General features: G+C 42.3%; 1 protein-coding gene across 1 annotated transcript in view; it reads left to right on the forward strand.

The window, feature by feature from the left end:
* The window catches only part of malrd1 (MAM and LDL receptor class A domain containing 1), a 75485-nt gene that overhangs the window by 28246 nt on the left and 29692 nt on the right, over nucleotides 1-17547 (forward strand). Inside the window, exons 16-20 of the mRNA XM_073835865.1 lie at nucleotides 1390-1603; nucleotides 1994-2241; nucleotides 13718-14003; nucleotides 14649-14894; nucleotides 16174-16331. Of these exons, the coding sequence (XP_073691966.1) occupies nucleotides 1390-1603; nucleotides 1994-2241; nucleotides 13718-14003; nucleotides 14649-14894; nucleotides 16174-16331 (1152 nt within the window). The remainder of the gene's footprint in view (nucleotides 1-1389; nucleotides 1604-1993; nucleotides 2242-13717; nucleotides 14004-14648; nucleotides 14895-16173; nucleotides 16332-17547) is intronic.

Consider the following 17547-nt stretch of genomic DNA (forward strand, 5'->3'; position numbering starts at 1 on the left):
ATGCATCAATGTGCTCAGACCGATCATTTTGTGTCTTAACACCTCAATGTATCGTCAGGAGCCGCAGGGTTTAATTTGGTTTTGTCTGTGTATGTTTTTTTGACTCTCAAAGCCGTGGGTCCCATTGACTGCCATTATATGACTGACAGACTGCAACAGTTTGAGTTAAATATCTTTGTTTGTGTTCTACTGAAGAAACAAAGTCACATATATCTTGGATGCCCTGGGGGTAAGCAGATAAACATTAAATTTAAATTTTTGGCTGAACTATCCCTTTAAGCTATTAAACTCCAATGGGCTGGGCTTATGGTGAGAAGAAGACTTTTTGTCAATGTCTTGCTCTGGAGGCAGTTTATGCAAATGTTTGATCCAAATAAGCTGTTTTTGGAGCTTGATTAAATAAACGCTTTGTTTATAATGAGGAGGAGGATTTAAGCTATGAAACTTGCAGGATGTTTTAATGGTATACACAGACCTCTTATATGCCAAAAGATTAAGGCAAATTTGATTTCTCATGTCTTGATCCCCTTTAAAAAATATGAAATTGATTTACATTTTATAAAGGTGATGGGAGAACTGTGTGTGTTTAGTATTCCTGAAATGCACAGTAAAATGTTAAGTGTCAAACTGATGTTTGGACTGTTGCTGCTTGATCAGAAATATCATGACCTTTTCTCCATCTGGCTCTTGCATCATTAATATTTATCAACACTTCTTATATAGAAACACCCTTACAAATGTAGTTCTTTCCTTGTGCTAGATGCTTCATGACACCCTCACTCATTAGTGCTGACTGCCCTTTTGCTGTGTACTATCAGGGGCCTTAGTGGTCTTTAACTTGCAGCACTTCCAATTCACAATCTCTATGTGTAGTTTTTTCCTTTAGTGTTTCAGACATATACTTGTTTGTTGCATTTCTTTTAAGAGAATCAGTTGATTTTGAGTGACAGCTTTTCACTTTAGCGTGTTTACCTGACATGTTGATTTTATGCATATTTGTGACCCTCTGGACCACAAAACCAGTCTTAAGTAGCACGGGTATATTTGTAGCAATAGCCAAAAATACATTGTATGGGTCAAAATGATTGATTTTTCTTTTATGCCAAAAAACATTAGGATATTAAGTAAAGATTATGTTCTATGAAGATATTTTGTAAATTTCCTGCCATAAATTTAACAAAACCGAATTTTTGATTAGTAATATGCAATGCTAAAAACTTTGTTTAAAATTTTTTGCATGTTCAGATTCCAGATTTTCAAATAGTTGTATCTCGGCCAAATATTGTCCTATCCTGACAAACCATACATCAATGGAAAGCTTATTTATTCAGCTTTGTGAGATGCTTAACCCTTATAATTGGTCACATTTTGGTTTATTGGTTTCAATAGGTGGGTTTTCGAGCCAAGCGAGGCATCAGCTACATGGGTGATGTTGTTGTTGACGATGTGGCATTTGTGAACTGTGCCCCTCCAATAACGTCTGATCTTCCTTGTGGTATCAACGAGTTCATCTGTGCCAACGGTCACTGTATTTCTGAGGACAACTTGTGTGACTTTATTGATCACTGTGGAGATGGCTCAGATGAGAATCATTACATATGCAGTAAGAAACAAATCTATCATCCTCTTCCCTGACACTTTTAACACAGATGTTTTTCAAATGTATTTCAGTGGTCAGTCACCAAATTTATGTATGGAATAACTTTACACCTCACACACTGTAGTGAATTTATACGATTAGTATGACATGTATTTTGTATGTGCACTCATGTTTGTTTTAAAGGGATAGTTCACCCAAAAATAAAATACTGTCATGATATACTCAACAAGTCAATGGGCTCTATTGTTGTTTAAAATACAGTGTTCTTTAAAATATCTTTTTTTGGTTTTCGGCAGAAGAAAAAGTCATACAGGTTTGAAACAACATAAGGGTGAGTGACTGATGAGTGACTTTCTCTGTCCCATTAATAATATTCATGTTTTTTTTCCACAGAGGGATTCAGTGGTCGCTGCAATTTTGAATTTGATCTTTGCTCCTGGAGACAGAGCCAAAATGATGACTTTGATTGGTTGATTAAAACAGGAAATATGGACACACATGGGACTGGGCCATCCACTGATCACACCCTCCGTAACCCGTCAGGCCACTACTTATATCTAGATGGGTCCTTCCCACAGACAACTGGACATACTGCCCGAATCGTAGGACCTGTTTTCCGCTACTGCAGCAAAGATTGTAAAGTAAGTTCTTGTTGGTGTTTTTATGTGATCAATTCACTAAAGTCCAGGATGAGTTTGTACTTGCATTATATTCAGTAATGGAAACAATCAACAAAATGAATGATAATATTGTTTTCACGACGCATCATCAACCGGCCATATTGGCGGCACTGAACGTAAACAGTGCCACAGAACTGAGCGAAACTCGCTAATTATTGCTGCTGAAAATGGTCAGTTATTGTCATGTTTTGGGCTGTACTAATCGGTCGGTCTGAGAAAAAGATTTAGAGCACTATAGACTGACAAAAGTTATAACAAATCTGAGGAACAAAAGGCATTTGTGGATGACCAAACTGAACCAGAATTTCCAGGGAAAGAATCTTGACAACATTCGTGTTTGTTCTTATCATTTCCGGTCAGGTAGGTGAAATATTGGGCTAATATTTTAATTAATACTGCTTGTACATATATTTACCACCTATTAACTTTAGTTTATCAAAATATTGCGCCCTTTCCTGCTTACTAAGTCCTTCACTAAATGATTTAGCAGCTTCCACACGTTTTTTGTCTGTGGTTTAGACAGTATAAATTAGCAGAACAACATATTCAGTAGTACAGTAACCATGTAATCCATGCTGTTTACATCTGAGTATCTCCAAAAATTGCCTCGCATCTGGGTAACTGACCGAATTGTAACGTAAATGTAAACCCTCTATTGTGACATTTCCATAGACTTGACCAGTGGTACATGCTTTTTATTTTTCCTTGTCTTGTTCATATGTTCCTTCTTTCTTTTTTCATGGAAAACTGTTATTTTTTTCCATGTTAAGGTCAGCATCTTTGACATCTGTGGTGCAGATATTACCGACGTCTGGACACTATTTGCAGAAGTTTACATTTAGGAGTTTCCCTTTTTTAAAAACTGACTGAATGCAATCCTATTATTGGGCTTATAAAGAAGAGCAATTGAAAGTAGTATGCTTTTTTTTTTTACAGTGAATTTTCAATAAATAGTGTTTGTTTTGTAAGTGGGTAGGAAGTTTTGAGTTTTTTATAGTACCGAAAATCAGTACTATCTTTTTCTCTAAAAAGATAATGGCAAATGTGTTTTTTGGTTAACATCAGAACACAAATTTGAAATCTGGGACTTTTTCCTGGTTGGGTATTTTATAGCTTCTTTGTTATACACCAGGGGTCTTCAACTAAAACGGCTTGAGGTCCAGTAATGAACCCTGCTCACCAGCCGAGGTCCGGACAATATATAAAAAACTATTTATGTTTTTTGCAAGACCAGGGTATCTGCAGCTTATTTTATCTTAAATTCTAGACATTTAAAGACCTTAACAAAAAATAAACAAATAAATAAATAATTAAAATGACTGTAAAAAAACATGATTTACAATTTAGATGCAGGTTTCACAAAACAAAAAAGATTTTTTTAAATTATAAACTTCACATTCCAGCCTTCAAGAGTCAAAAGTATCAATTCTTATATTAATTTAAACAATTATTGTCAATCAAGTATTTAACATATACATATATTTTACTGCCTTAATTGTTTAAATTTGTATAACACATTATCGTGTTGATCCATCAGTCTACATTTACAGCTCTGCGTGTTTGCTGCTTAAAACCATGGATTGATTTTTTTACATTTGTCTTTTTGACAACAGCAGACGTACAAGCTGATTAAAAATGGCAGATCGTTCTCTTCCAGCAGGAGGCGCTATCAGAATGATACACAAAGCAGCGCCGCAGCTGACTTTGAAAGTGCAGCGCTCATATTTATTCAATGGATAGCCTTTTAAAGTTTCATCGCAATTCTTGCCTTTTAGTCCCCAATTTAAGACAACCTGAAATCATAGTTAAGACTTTCTTACCCCCTAATAATAATCATTAATGAAAATTAAGAGCTTTATTTTAAACAGGACTTTCAAAAACAAACCCTTAGCCTACACAAAATACGTTTCTTTTTATTTTTTCCCCACTGTGTTTGGCGCACAAGAGAAATATTAGGAAGTAAATTAATATCAGCATATGAAGTATATTCGTCTATCATTGTCCTGAGAGAATGTGCATGTCAGATGCTGAAAGCGCTGTTTTTACTTTCACTTTAACATATTGCGCAGTTCTCTTACGAGAGGGAACGAGTACTGCGTAAGAAGTATCTTACGCTAGGGGAAAATCCTTTTCTGCGAGATATTGAAGCCAAAAATTATCCTTAATTTTGAAATAATGTAAAGCGCGTTGCAGCAGCATACAGACATAGGCGAAACAGCTTGCGCGCCTATTGGCTGCTCTGCGGCAACTGCAGCAGCCTATTAGAGCGAGGCCTGACGCGACGCCAGATCCAATGGGGGCATTTCGCGCCCTTTGCGTCGCTTCGCACCCTTTTCGTAGCTTCCCGCCTAAAAGGGCGTGGTCTAGACCTATAAATATCGCTCATAGGCAGCTATTATCTGATTTTTCATCCTTCAAGCGAAGCACACGCATCGCTGGAGCCGGATAAGAAGCCGCCGTTTGACTGCAAGCATCTCAGCGGGACGAGCCACTGAAGCTGCTGGCCACGCCGCCTTCCGTGCCTTCCTGCTGCGCTTTCCGGCGCCTATATCCTTTATAATCTACAGTGTGTTTCGCCGCTGCGATACACACTGTTTCTCTAAAAAGAGCAAAGCGTCTTTTTAAAGATGCCTTCATACGGCTCGTGCAGATGCCAATGGTGACTCTGAGGACTTGCCTTGCCTTCTTCACTGAGACTGCTCCCCCGCCCGCCGCGGTGTAGCGCCGTAAAAAGCGCCGTGCCCAGCGGGCCCCGGACACTTCCCCCAGCCGACAAAGCTCGCCGGTTCGCCCGCCTGCTTCATCGACCTCGTCAGCCTCTGTTCCGGACGTAAAGCGGCCGCTGTCTGCCACCGCTTCCATCGACGCCGCTGACGAGGGGGGCCATGAAGGAGGAAGAGGATTTCCGTTTCCCGCCAAAGCGGGAACGCGCATGCTGCTCAGAAGAGGCGATAGCAGCCCACTTATGTCTGCCCTCCGCTGGACGGCGTGCTAAGTCGGCCCTCCCCTCTAAAGCTTGCCGTCAGACGTCAAACCTGCTTCGCCGCGCTTTCGCCGCCGCCTAGCCGCGTCAGCGCTGCGTAACATGGTCTCTCACCGTTGCTGAGAGGCACCCGTGGTTAACGCTTTCTGACGTTTTTCTCGTCTGGCCGCCGCCCCGCCAGACGCGGCCCAGGATTGAGTTGAAACCTGAGCCTCCGAAATCGTCCTAGCACAACTGGGAAAACAACGGTGTACGAGTCCCGCTGTTGCCGGACCCCCACCAAAGTTATTCGCTCGTCCAGTTCCAGGAAATGTGACTGTTCCAGTGTTTTCTGCAGCCAACAAACCGGCTCCGTCGCCCGTTTGCCTGCACACAAAAGTTGTTCCCACGGCTACACAGATAAACCCCCAATAAAGTGTATTGTCTGGTGTCCCGGCCACGGCCGATGGTGTTTCATGTGTCGTAAGAATGCCCACTAACCAGTGCTCATCTCTAACGTTACACACAAGCACAGCGCACATAAAATCGACACAGATCGATTGCGCTTCACAACCGGCCACGGCCGATGGTGTTTCACGTGTAAGAATGCCCACTAGCAGTGCTCATCTCTACACACAAGCACAGCGCACATAAAATCGACACAGATCGATTGCGCTTCACAACCGGCCACGGCCGATGGTGTTTCACGTGTAAGAATGCCCACTAGCAGTGCTCATCTCTACACACAAGCACAGCGCACATAAAATCGACACAGATCGATTGCGCTTCACAACCGGCCACGGCCGATGGTGTTTCACGTGTAAGAATGCCCACTAGCAGTGCTCATCTCTACACACAAGCACAGCGCACATAAAATCGACTCAGATCGATTGCGCTTCACACGTGGTAAATATGCCCGCTTCACAGTGGCCACAGACACCACATTATGCACGTCAAACGGTTTCTGTGAAAACGAAACCAAAAGTGCATTCGCTCTACGCAGGCGAACGTTGTTTGGAGTGTGTTAAATGTGCCCGCTGCCCCACAGCCACATCCACACACAGACATAATAGTTCCCACTATCAGCGTGCCCCATGCCTCAAATATCACGAGCACGTTTTGCATGAAATCAGCGTGCATTCGCTCCATGCAAGCGAACGATGTTTGGAGTGTGTTAAATGTGACTGTTCCAGTGTTTGCTGCAGCCAACAAGCCGGTTCTGTCGCCCGCTTGCCTGCACACAAAGGTTGTTTTCACGGCTACCCAGATAAATCCCCAATAGAGTGTATTTTCTGGAGTCCCGGCCACGGCCGATGGTGTTTCACGTGTAGACAAAATGCCCACTCCTCCAGTGCCCATTTCTACACACAAGCACAACCTGTCATACACCCTGCGCGCATAAAATCGGCTCAGATCGATTGCGCTTCACATGTGGTAAACGTGTCCACTTAACAGTGCCCACAGACATCACATTATGCACGTCAAAAGGTTTCTGTACAAACGAAACTAACGTGTATGCAGGCGAACGGTGTTTGCAGTGTGTTAAATGTGCCTGTTGCCACACAACCACATACACACACAGACATAATAGTTCCCGCTATCAGCGTGCCCCACGCCCCGAATGTCACGAGCACGTCTCTGGTGCCACAGCATACCGAAACCACTCCGTTAATGAAAGAACGGAGCGCGCTTCGTATTCAGCCTCTAGCTATTCATGCAAACGCATTGGAAAAGCTTCCAGGGGTCTCGAAATGGGTGCTGGACATTATAAAAGGAGACTATTCGCTACAGTTTCACCGACGCCCGCGCCGCTATACAGCGCGCGTCGAGACCACAATGCAGACAGAAGCAGCACACCTGCTTCGAGCCGAAGTGGCGAAACTATTGAGCAAAGAGGTCATAGAGCCCCTTTCTCAAGCTCAAAGCGAAGGGGGGCTGTACAGCAGATATTTCCTGGTACCGAAAAAAGACGGGGGTCACAGACCCATATTAGATCTAAGGCAACTGAACAAAGCGCTGGTGAAGCGTCGGTTCAGGATGCTCACGACCAGAAAAATCCTCGCGCAAGTTCGCCAAGGAGACTGGTTCGTGTCAGTGGATCTGAAAGACGCGTATTTTCAAATACAGATAGCGTCACGTCACAGGCGATTTTTGAGATTCGCCTTCGAGGGCCAGGCATATCAGTACACAGTCCTGCCGTTCGGTTTGTCCCAGGCACCCCGTACATTACGAAGTGCATGGACGCAGCGCTCGTTCCTCTCAGACTGAAAGGCGTGCGCATACTGAACTATTTGGACGATTGGCTGATTCTAGCGCAGTCTCGCTCAGTGCTTGTACAGCATACGACCATGTTACTCGATCACCTCGAGAATTTGGGTCTCAGAGTCAATTGGGCGAAGAGCTCACTGTCCCCCAGTCAGAAAACTTCCTTCCTGGGCACAGAATTGGACTCGCTGTCAATGATAGCGCGGCTGTCACCACAGCGCGCAGCAGACATTCAGCGCACAGCGGGCTCGTTCCGCTGCGGCGCGTCTGTCCCGCTCAAAAAAAAAAAATAAATAAAAAAAAAAAAAATTCAGAAAATGCTGGGTCTCATGGCCTCAGCGTCATCAGTTCTGCAGCTGGGTCTGCTATGTATGCGCCCACTGCAGCTCTGGCTGAAAGCGCGCGTCCCGCGTCAAGCGTGGGCGCCCGGTCGGCTTCGTATCACGGTCAATCAGTAATGTGTCACAGCCCTGAATCCGTGGAGAGCAATCGACTGGTACCAGTTAGGTGTAAGCCTGGGGACTTCCTCGAGAATAAAAGTGGTGTCTACGGACGCGTCCACCTCGGGATGGGGGGCTCTGCTCGAGGGCAGACCGTTTTTTGGCCAGTGGTCAGAACGGGAAAAGCTCCTGCATATCAACTGCCTCGAAATGTTGGCAGTACAGAACGCGCTGATGCGCTTCTGTCCCCAAATAAAAGGAAACCATGTATTAGTCCGCTCGGACAACATGTCAGTGGTTTCCTATATAAATCGCCAGGGCGGTCTCAGGTCCAAAAACCTATACAGACTTGCAGAACGCCTCCTGGTATGGGCTCAGCGCAACCTGCGCTCGCTGAAAGCAGCGCATGTGCCGGGGCTTCTAAACATAAGGCCAGACAGACTGTCCAGGAACAATGTTCCAGCAGGCGAATGGTCTCTACACCCACAGACAGTACAACTACTGTGGAAGAAATTCGGCAGAGCGGAAGTAGACCTGTTTGCGTCTCCGAACAACGCTCACTGTCTGGAATTTTACTCAAAAAGCAGAGACGCGCTGGCCCACGAATGGCCCCGCCGTCATCTCTATGCTTTTCCCCCCGTCTCTCTCCTACCTCAGGTGATAGAGGGGGTCAGGGAAAAAGGATGTTCAATACTGCTGATAACGCCGTTTTGGGAAAACCAGCCCTGGTTCCCAGCGCTGATGCAGCTGACGAGCACTGTCCCGTGGCCGATACCAGTGAGGAGAGTCCTTCTCTCTCAGGCCAGCGGCTCGATTTGGCATCCTCACCCAGAGCTGTGGTCCCTTCATGTCTGGGCCACCAGCGAATATATGATGAACTCCCTAAAGGAGTATTAAACACGATCACGCAGGCTAGAGCCCCGTCTACGAGACGGCTCTATTCCTCAAAATGGTCAGTGTTTTCGGGCTGGTGCGCAGCTCGCGGCTCGTCACCCACTAACTCTGGTGTGATGGAGGTGCTTTCCCTTTCTACAAGAGCTGCTGGACAAGGGCAGAACCCCGTCCACGCTCAAAGTCTATGTGGCGACCATAACAGCGTTCTCGAGCACAACGCTAGGTCAGTCAATAGGAAGGAACGATTTAGTTATTCGCTTCCTGAAGGGAGCTAGAAGACTAAATCCCCCCAGACCTCCCACAGTCCCCGTATGGGACCTTTCTGTGGTACTAGAGGCCATGAAAGGTGGACCATTCGAGCCTCTGCAGACGATTGATTTGAAATACCTGTCTCTTAAGACCGTGTTTCTGCTGGCTCTCGCTTCAGTGAAGCGCATAGGGGATTTGCACGCACTCTCTGTGAGCGCGACGTGCATGGAATTTGGACCTAATGACTCTAAAGTCATACTCAAACACAAACATGGTTACGTTCCAAAATCACTCAACACACCGTTTAGGGCACAGGTCATCGCGCTGTCAGCCCTACCGGTCAATGATGAGGAAACGGACGCGAGCCTCCTATGCCCAGTCAGGGCATTACGAGCTTACGTGTCTCGCTCGTCTGCTTTTAGACAGACAGAGCAGCTTTTTGTTTCGTTTTACGGGCGTCCCAAGGGACTGGCCGCGTCGAAACAGAGCTTATCCAGATGGATAGTTGATGCTATTGCGTTGGCATATGCTTCCAAGGGCATGCAGTGTCAGGTGTCAGAGCACATTCCACGAGGGGCGTGGCCTCATCGTGGGCGTGGTCGAGTGGGATTGCCTTGCAAGATATTTGTACGGCGGCGGGCTGGGCCTCTCCGTCTACATTTATAAGGTTTTACAACCTGGAGGTTCCCGCCTTACAGGCCAGATTGCTGTCAGTCTAGATGTTCAGTGTTGTCTGACCTGATGTTATCAGCTCGGAATGCTGCGTCTACTGAGCACAGCTCTAGGGTCGACAGTGAAAGTGATAGCACAAGATGTGTCTGAGCAAACTGTGTGATGACCCTTATTCTTACGTCAGCTCAGGCCGTAACCCCGCCCTGTATGTACGTTTACTTAGCGTCTGAGTGACGCTGCACTATGTGGAAGAGTGCGGCGTTGCCCCTCCCTCTTCCCCGGACTCCCTGTGAGTTCTATAGGTGATTATGAACTGTATGAACCCCGGGCTTTCGCCCTTGGGTCTTTGGTGTCAGATCTCAGCATGCACGGCGTTTTACACTGGGTCCCCTAGCGTAAGATACTTCTTACACAGTACTCGTTCCCTCTCGTAAGAGAACGTACTCGGTTACTAACGTAACCTCGGTTCTCTCTAGAGAGGGAACGAGTACTGCGTATCTTGCCGTGCATGCGCACGCTCTGGTTGCTTTGATGATGAAAAACCAGATAATAGCTGCCTATGAGCGATATTTATAGGTCTAGACCATGCCCTTTTAGGCGGGAAGCTACGAAAAGGGCGCGAAGCGACGCAAAGGGCGCGAAATGCCCCCATTGGATCTGGCGTCGCGTCAGGCCTCGCTCTAATAGGCTGCTGCAGTTGCCGCAGAGCAGCCAATAGGCGCGCAAGCTGTTTCGCCTATGTCTGTATGCTGCTGCAACGCGCTTTACATTATTTCAAAATTAAGGATAATTTTTGGCTTCAATATCTCGCAGAAAAGGATTTTCCCCTAGCGTAAGATACTTCTTACGCAGTACTCGTTCCCTCTCTAGAGAGAACCGAGGTTACGTTAGTAACCGAGTACGTTTTCACTTTGCTTGTGTGATATCCATTGGCTCACCTTCATGGTTTAAAACATAAATATGTATAAAAATACAGTATAAAAATATATTTACAATATTTTGCGACGTAACCCCAACATAATGCGTTTTCTACATCAATATTTTTCACTCACTGAAAGCTACATCTGTCTGTACGCAAAGCGCAGATCTCTGCCCTCATCACTGCACGGAAGATTGCACCCAAACGCTGACCCTGGTGTGCTTGATATATATTTATTTATTAGAAATTAGCGTTTGGCTTGGCATTTAATTACGTCAAAAGCTTTCACGGTCCGCATGGATCATCTTGCAGTCCGAATCTGGACCGCGGTCCGCCAGTTGATGACCCCGGTTATACACTTTTTACAACTATGAGGTATACACAACAGTGAAACTATAAGGAGTCAGAAGCATTTCTGTAACTTCCCTGCTTTTAATTTCAAAAATCCTCCAGCATTACATTTAACCTCTCAAAATGTTCCAATGTACCTGCCAATCATCAACTGGTTCAAAAAAGCTTTACCTCTGCAAAGTTTTATTCTGCCTACCTACAGCAAGGTGGCTTCATTGCCCTGGACAATACAAAGGGATTCTTCGAATAATACTTGTGTTTAAGGAAGGTTTTACAGATTGATCTTTCCAATTAGATCATTTGCACAATGAGGGTATTTAATTCCCTTTTCATTGCTGGATCCATAGCTTTTGCTGAATATATTGGGAGGAAGTGAATGTCAGGATTTGTCTGTGTTACTGTGGAGCACATAACGCAGTCATTGAGCCAGCCGGCAGCACTCAATCATCCTGTCAAGCGCACACACACAAAATGTCTGTGTGAGAAAGAGGAGCACCTTTCAAAGCTCTCATCAGTTTGTGTGTGAAGGCAATCATGTTTCTGGGTCTCCTCTAACTTGACAGACTGTGTTCATCCTTTTTAGAGGTGTGTATGTGCGTGTGAGATAATTAGCCCATGGAGACTCGTTTTCCCATTGTCATCCCATTCAGCTTGCATCAATCAATCACAAGAAGCAGCTGAAGGAGGAGTTTTGGTGTGTACTTGTCAGCCTTGGTTAGACGTTTCTTAAAATTGTAATTTACAATTAGGAACATAGCCATTTGTTGTTGTTGTTTTATATTTTGTGTTATATACCTAGTAAAGTATCAAATTTGTGCGTGACAGAATCAACTGTCTGATCCTAAAAGGTCAGACTCTCCTACTAACTCACCAGTCAGTCAAACAATGACAGGAGTCATTTACACATACATACAGAAACAAAAGAAAAATATCATCCGCCAAAACAAGCAAAATCAATCAATAAAAGAGAAACCTTTCAAGGCTCTCTCCCAGAGAGACACCGTTGTGGCGAACTGTGTTTCCAGATTTGCTAGTTAAGATGTAGAGAGAGTCTGGAATTTATCTGGAATATTTTTTGGGTTGGATTATAGTATTACATTGACAAATGATTTATCCTTTTAATTGAAGGCTTGGCTCTGACTTGAAGCCATTTATAATGGCTGAGCAGCAGTAGACAAACTATTTTCAAATACAGTTGAGGTCAAAAGTTTACATATCCCTTTCAGAATCTGCAAAATGGTGATTATTTTACCAAAATAAGAGGGATCATACAAAATGCATGTTATTGTTTATTTAGTACTGACCTGAATAAGATTTCACATAAAAGATGTTTGTACATAGTCCACAAAAGAAAATAATAGTTGAATTTATAAAAATGACCCTGTTCAAAAGTTTACATACACTTGATTCTTAATACTGTGTTGTTACCTGAATGATCCACAGCTGTGTTTTTTGAGTCCCTTGTTTGTCCTGAAAAATCCTTCAGGTTCCACAAATTCTTTGATTTTCCAGCATTTTTGTGTATTTGAACCCTTTCCAACAATGACTGTATGATTTTGTGATTAATCTTTTCACACTGAGGACAACTGAGGGACTCATATGCAACGATTACAGAAGGTTCAAACGCTCATCGATGCTCAAGAAAGAAACACAATGCATTCAGAACCCGGGGGTGAAAACGTTTTTTAATTTAAAGATCAGGGTAAATTTAACTTATTTTTTCTTAACTTAAATGTGTAACTATCTTCTGTAGCCTCTGAAAGGCAGTACTAAATGAAAAAAAAAAATTATATTTAGGCAAGATAATACTCATCTTTATTCTGTTCAAAAGTTTTCACCCCCTGCTTTTTGGGGGGCAGCTGTGGCCTAATGGTTAGAGAGTCGGACTTGTAACCCAAAGGTTGCGGGTTCGAGTCTCAGGTCCGGCAGGGATTGTAGGTGGAGGGAGCGAATAATCAATGCTCTCTCCACCCTCAATACCACGACTGAGGTGAGATCCTTGAGCAAGGCACCGAACCCCCAACTGCTCCCCGGGCGCCGTAGCAATGGCTGCCCACTGCTCCGGGTGTGTGCACTTGGATGGGTTAAATGCAGAGCACAAATTCCTAGTATGGGTCACCATACTTGGCCTCATGTCACCTCCTCCTCCTTAATGCATGTTTTTTCCTTCTGGAGCATCAGTGAGCCTGCATCAGTTTGAACCTTCTGTAATAGTCCCTCAGTTGTCCTCAGTGTGAAAAGATGGATCTCAAAATCATACAGTTGTTAGAAAGATTTCAAAAATGCTGGAAAACCAAAGAACAACTATCACTAAAACACAGCTGTGGATCATTCAGGTAACAACACAGTATTAAGAGTCAAGGGGATGTAAAGTTTTGAATGGGGTCATTTTTATAAATTAAACTATTTTCTCTTGTGGACTATATGTAAACATCTTATTCAGGTCAGTACTAAATAAACAATAACATGCATTTTGTATGATCCCTCTTATTTTGGTAAAATAATTAACATTTTGCAGATTCTGAAAGGGGGATGTAAACTTTTGACCTCAACTGTAACTGTTGAATAAATAATATTAAACTAGTAATCATACTGCTGTGATTACTGAGGCATATTTGCATATAACACTCTTGCTCCTGTCATAATATTGATGAAGTATTGTTTTGTTTTTGTCTGATTTCCAAGATGGTCTTTTATGTCCATATGTCTGGTGATGGCATTGGCACTCTGAATGTGTACATGTCTACAAACTCCAACCGCTCACTCTTACTCAGCCTTACTGGTAATCAAGGCAACTACTGGAGAAGACAGGAACTGCCTATCTCATCTACTGACAACTTCCGCATTATGTTTGAAGGCCAGGTGGGCCAAAATACCAGAGTTCACATCTGCCTGGATGACATCATCTTCTCATCAGGCTGTGTTCTTAGCAGCACATTTCAGATAGACTCCAATCCCCGGTTTCTTCCAGGTACAGTTGTACTAATGGTGCCATATATACAGTACATGCAGTGCTATCTGTGTAAAGTAACTGTGTAACGATGCTCCACAAATGCATAATCAATCTATGAGCTTTACTATTGACAATAAACATCCTTTTTGTTTATTTATTTTTTCAGCATAATTGTTTTCCAATAGTAGGTTCAGGACAATAAGGAGAGAAAAAAAGCAGGGTAGAGAAACCGTAGAAAATCATCTATTCCTCGAAACAAAACATGAGTATACATTATATCTTGCAGGCAGAATCAGATGCTGTGTGGTAGTTAGATGATAATACTTAATATAGAGTTCGATTTATAATACTTAATGCTAATTATGACTTTTAAGTGTTATAATGCTGAAAATTCAGATTTGCATCAAAGGAATAAATTACATTTAAAATATATTAAAACAAAAAACTGTTCTTTTAAATTGTAATATTTCACAATATTAACCTTTTACACATAAATTCACACAAATTTCACAAAAATTCTGTCTTGAATTTATGTGAAATATGAGATCTTTCAAACAAACATTTAAAAACATTAAAAACTCTAAAAAAGATAAGCATTCAGTATTGTAAACATTAGCATCTGTTTATGCATTAATATATGTATCTATGTGTGTGTTTTGGCAGGATCCTGTCCACCAGGTTCTCTACAGTGTAACAATGGCAATTGCTACAAACAAGAGCAGAATTGTGACTTCACTGATGACTGTGGAAATGGAGCTGATGAATTGGATTGTGGGACATCCTGCTCATTTGAACATGGGCTATGTGGTTGGAAAAGCAGTCTGGCAGACACCTTTAGTTGGGCTCATGGGGTTGGCTCCATTCTTATGACCAGACCTCCTTATGATCACACATTTAAAAATGAAAGCGGTAAGACTTCACTGTATACCACTGAATATGTACAATAAATGCATGGATCTCATGTGGAGGCCTAACCAAACTGCCACCCTAATAACTTCATACCCACATTAGAAAAATATTGTAAATAATGTGTCTACAGCACATTATAAAACAGATAGAAAGCAAACACTCCTGATCTGATATCCTTTTAAATGAGTGTAAGTATATTCACTCAAACAGTGTTCAGTTCACTAGCTAAAATCAAGCTAAAACCACTAATAATGGTAGGTTATTGGATAAAATGAGGAAAAATAGAAAAGGCGAAGAGATGCTGGAAAAATTGTCAATGAGGCGGTTTAATGGCTTCTACTGATCAGGCTCTTCTCTAACTTGCGTTTAGCACTTTTTAGCCTTTTTAAATAATACACCCAGTCCGGTGGAATGAAAAAATGAAAATTTCTCTTGCAAGCTATGAAGTCTTACCAGTCCTAGACATGTTTTTATGATTTCAAACACTGTCTCTTCAGTGTAGCCTCCTTTATTGATTTGGTGCTCTGCTTCACTTTATCTCAGCAAGATATCTTTATTAATAAAGTAGCTGTGAGCTTGTGATTCTGTTTGTTTTTCCAAAAGCAAAGTTTTCTAGCATTAACAGTCCTGCATGATCCCAAAATCCCATTAAAAAAGATACAGTAAGTGAGAAATCCATTCTTGATAGTCAGATGTCCTAGCAGAGTCTATACATCAGCATTTGGCAGTCCTATATTTCTATTATTTCTGACTCCAATAGCATGCACAATTGCAGTTTAGCTTCATCTGTTTGTAATTTTCAGAATAACTACACTTCAGTTTGTTTTTTGCCAGATCAAGATTTGTGCATCCAAAATTCTGTTATATTCAAAATATTTAATCAAAGTTCCTTTTACTGTGCTATTTTTAGTGAATATTTGAAATACTCATGGAAGCATGCCTTTTAGACTGATAATGCCCACAAATCCTTGCTCTGTTCTTCTAATCAATTCAAGAGGTGGAGTTTGCACTATAAAACTTTCAGGAGTGCGTGCATGCAGATTTTTATCAGTCTGTTCCATTTTGTTAGTTGCAAGACTGCTAAAATTAGTTCTTCTAAAAGTGACCCAGCCAAAGTTACAAAAGTGTGTGAAGTTTGTGGCATTAAATCTTGATGAATGCTTCCAGGATATAAGTTTGAACACCTCTACCACTTAGTAGGTTTGTTCCATGAGGAATTTTGTTGATGATATAAAAGCTATTACATGGGTATTACTAATGTCAGTCTTTCTCCACACAGGCCACTTTGTATATCTGGCAGCTACTCCTGTGGGTTTGAAGGGTGATAAAGCTCACATGAGAAGTTCTGTGTGGAAGGAGTCTAGTGCCACATGTAAACTCACCTTCTGGTACTATATTTCTGAGAAAGCCACAGGAATCATCCGGCTCTTCCTTAAGGTACCTGATTAGATCTTAGCAAGCGGAGCAAAAACACAGTGCCACTGGAATAAATCAGGGAAAGTATGTAGGTCTTCTTTAGAGCTTTGTTGACATGAGCTGAAACTAGTTATGTCAAATTGCGAAACATGTTCTTACATGAATTCTCAGTGCTGTGTTATGTGTGATTCTAAGCTGAGATAAACCATTTAGCACATCAAGTTTGTGTTATGAAACATACCTCAAGAGGAATACCCAAATAAAACGGCTTCATAAACCAAAAAAATTATATGTGATAAAAATAATGAATGAATAAAGGCTTCCTGTAGCGAATCTATGCGTTTTTGTTAGAAAAATATCCATATTTAAAATAATATAAACACTAGCTGTTTCGGGCAGATGACGTAAGCACCGGTTACGAATTAGAAGTAAAAATGACGATTTGTAAAGAAAAATGTCGGATGATTTCGATATAAGCCAAGAGGAGACTGGTTTTCCTTTGCTAAAGTAAGGACATTTTGCTTCCTTTGCTCCTGTAAACAAACGTTGTTTTTTGCGAGACTAAAATATTCTCATGGGTGCCAGCGCTATGCATACGTTTTAGGTCATCTGCCTGAAACAGGATATTTTTATTACAAAAATGCATCGATTTGCTACAGGAGGCCTTTATTCACCTCCTGGTGTCGTGTGGAGCACCTTTTTTATGGATGGATGCACTTTATTGGACTTCTTTTGGACTGTTAAATAAAAAGACCCACCCACTACCATTATAAAGCTTGAAAGAGCCAGGACAATTTTTAATATAACTCTGATTGGATTTGTCTGAAAGAAGAAAGTCATATACACCTAGGATGCCTTGAGGGTGAATAAACCATGGGCTAATTTTCATTTTTGGGTGAGCTAACCCTTTAAGTTCAATGCTACACCCAGTTATTCTACTTTGAAATGCACATTTTGTGTCAGAATGTCTGTTTTTGTTTTGGTCATTGTGATTCTGCCCACTGCCAGTCTACCCAATAGTATTTGGACCCCTGGGTGGCCAGTTGGTTGAAACAACAGCGTATTGCAGGGGTGTCAAACATGCGGCCCGCGGGCTGAGTACGGCCCACTAAGTCGTCCAATACGGCCGCGGAATGCTTTGAACAATAATATTTAATATTAAATCTTTTTTTATTATCATTATTATTATTATTATTAGTAGTAGTAGTATTAAATAAAGTCTATGTACGAGTATTCG

Source organism: Garra rufa, chromosome 3 (genome assembly GCF_049309525.1).
Source record: "Garra rufa chromosome 3, GarRuf1.0, whole genome shotgun sequence".
NCBI lineage: Eukaryota > Metazoa > Chordata > Actinopteri > Cypriniformes > Cyprinidae > Garra > Garra rufa.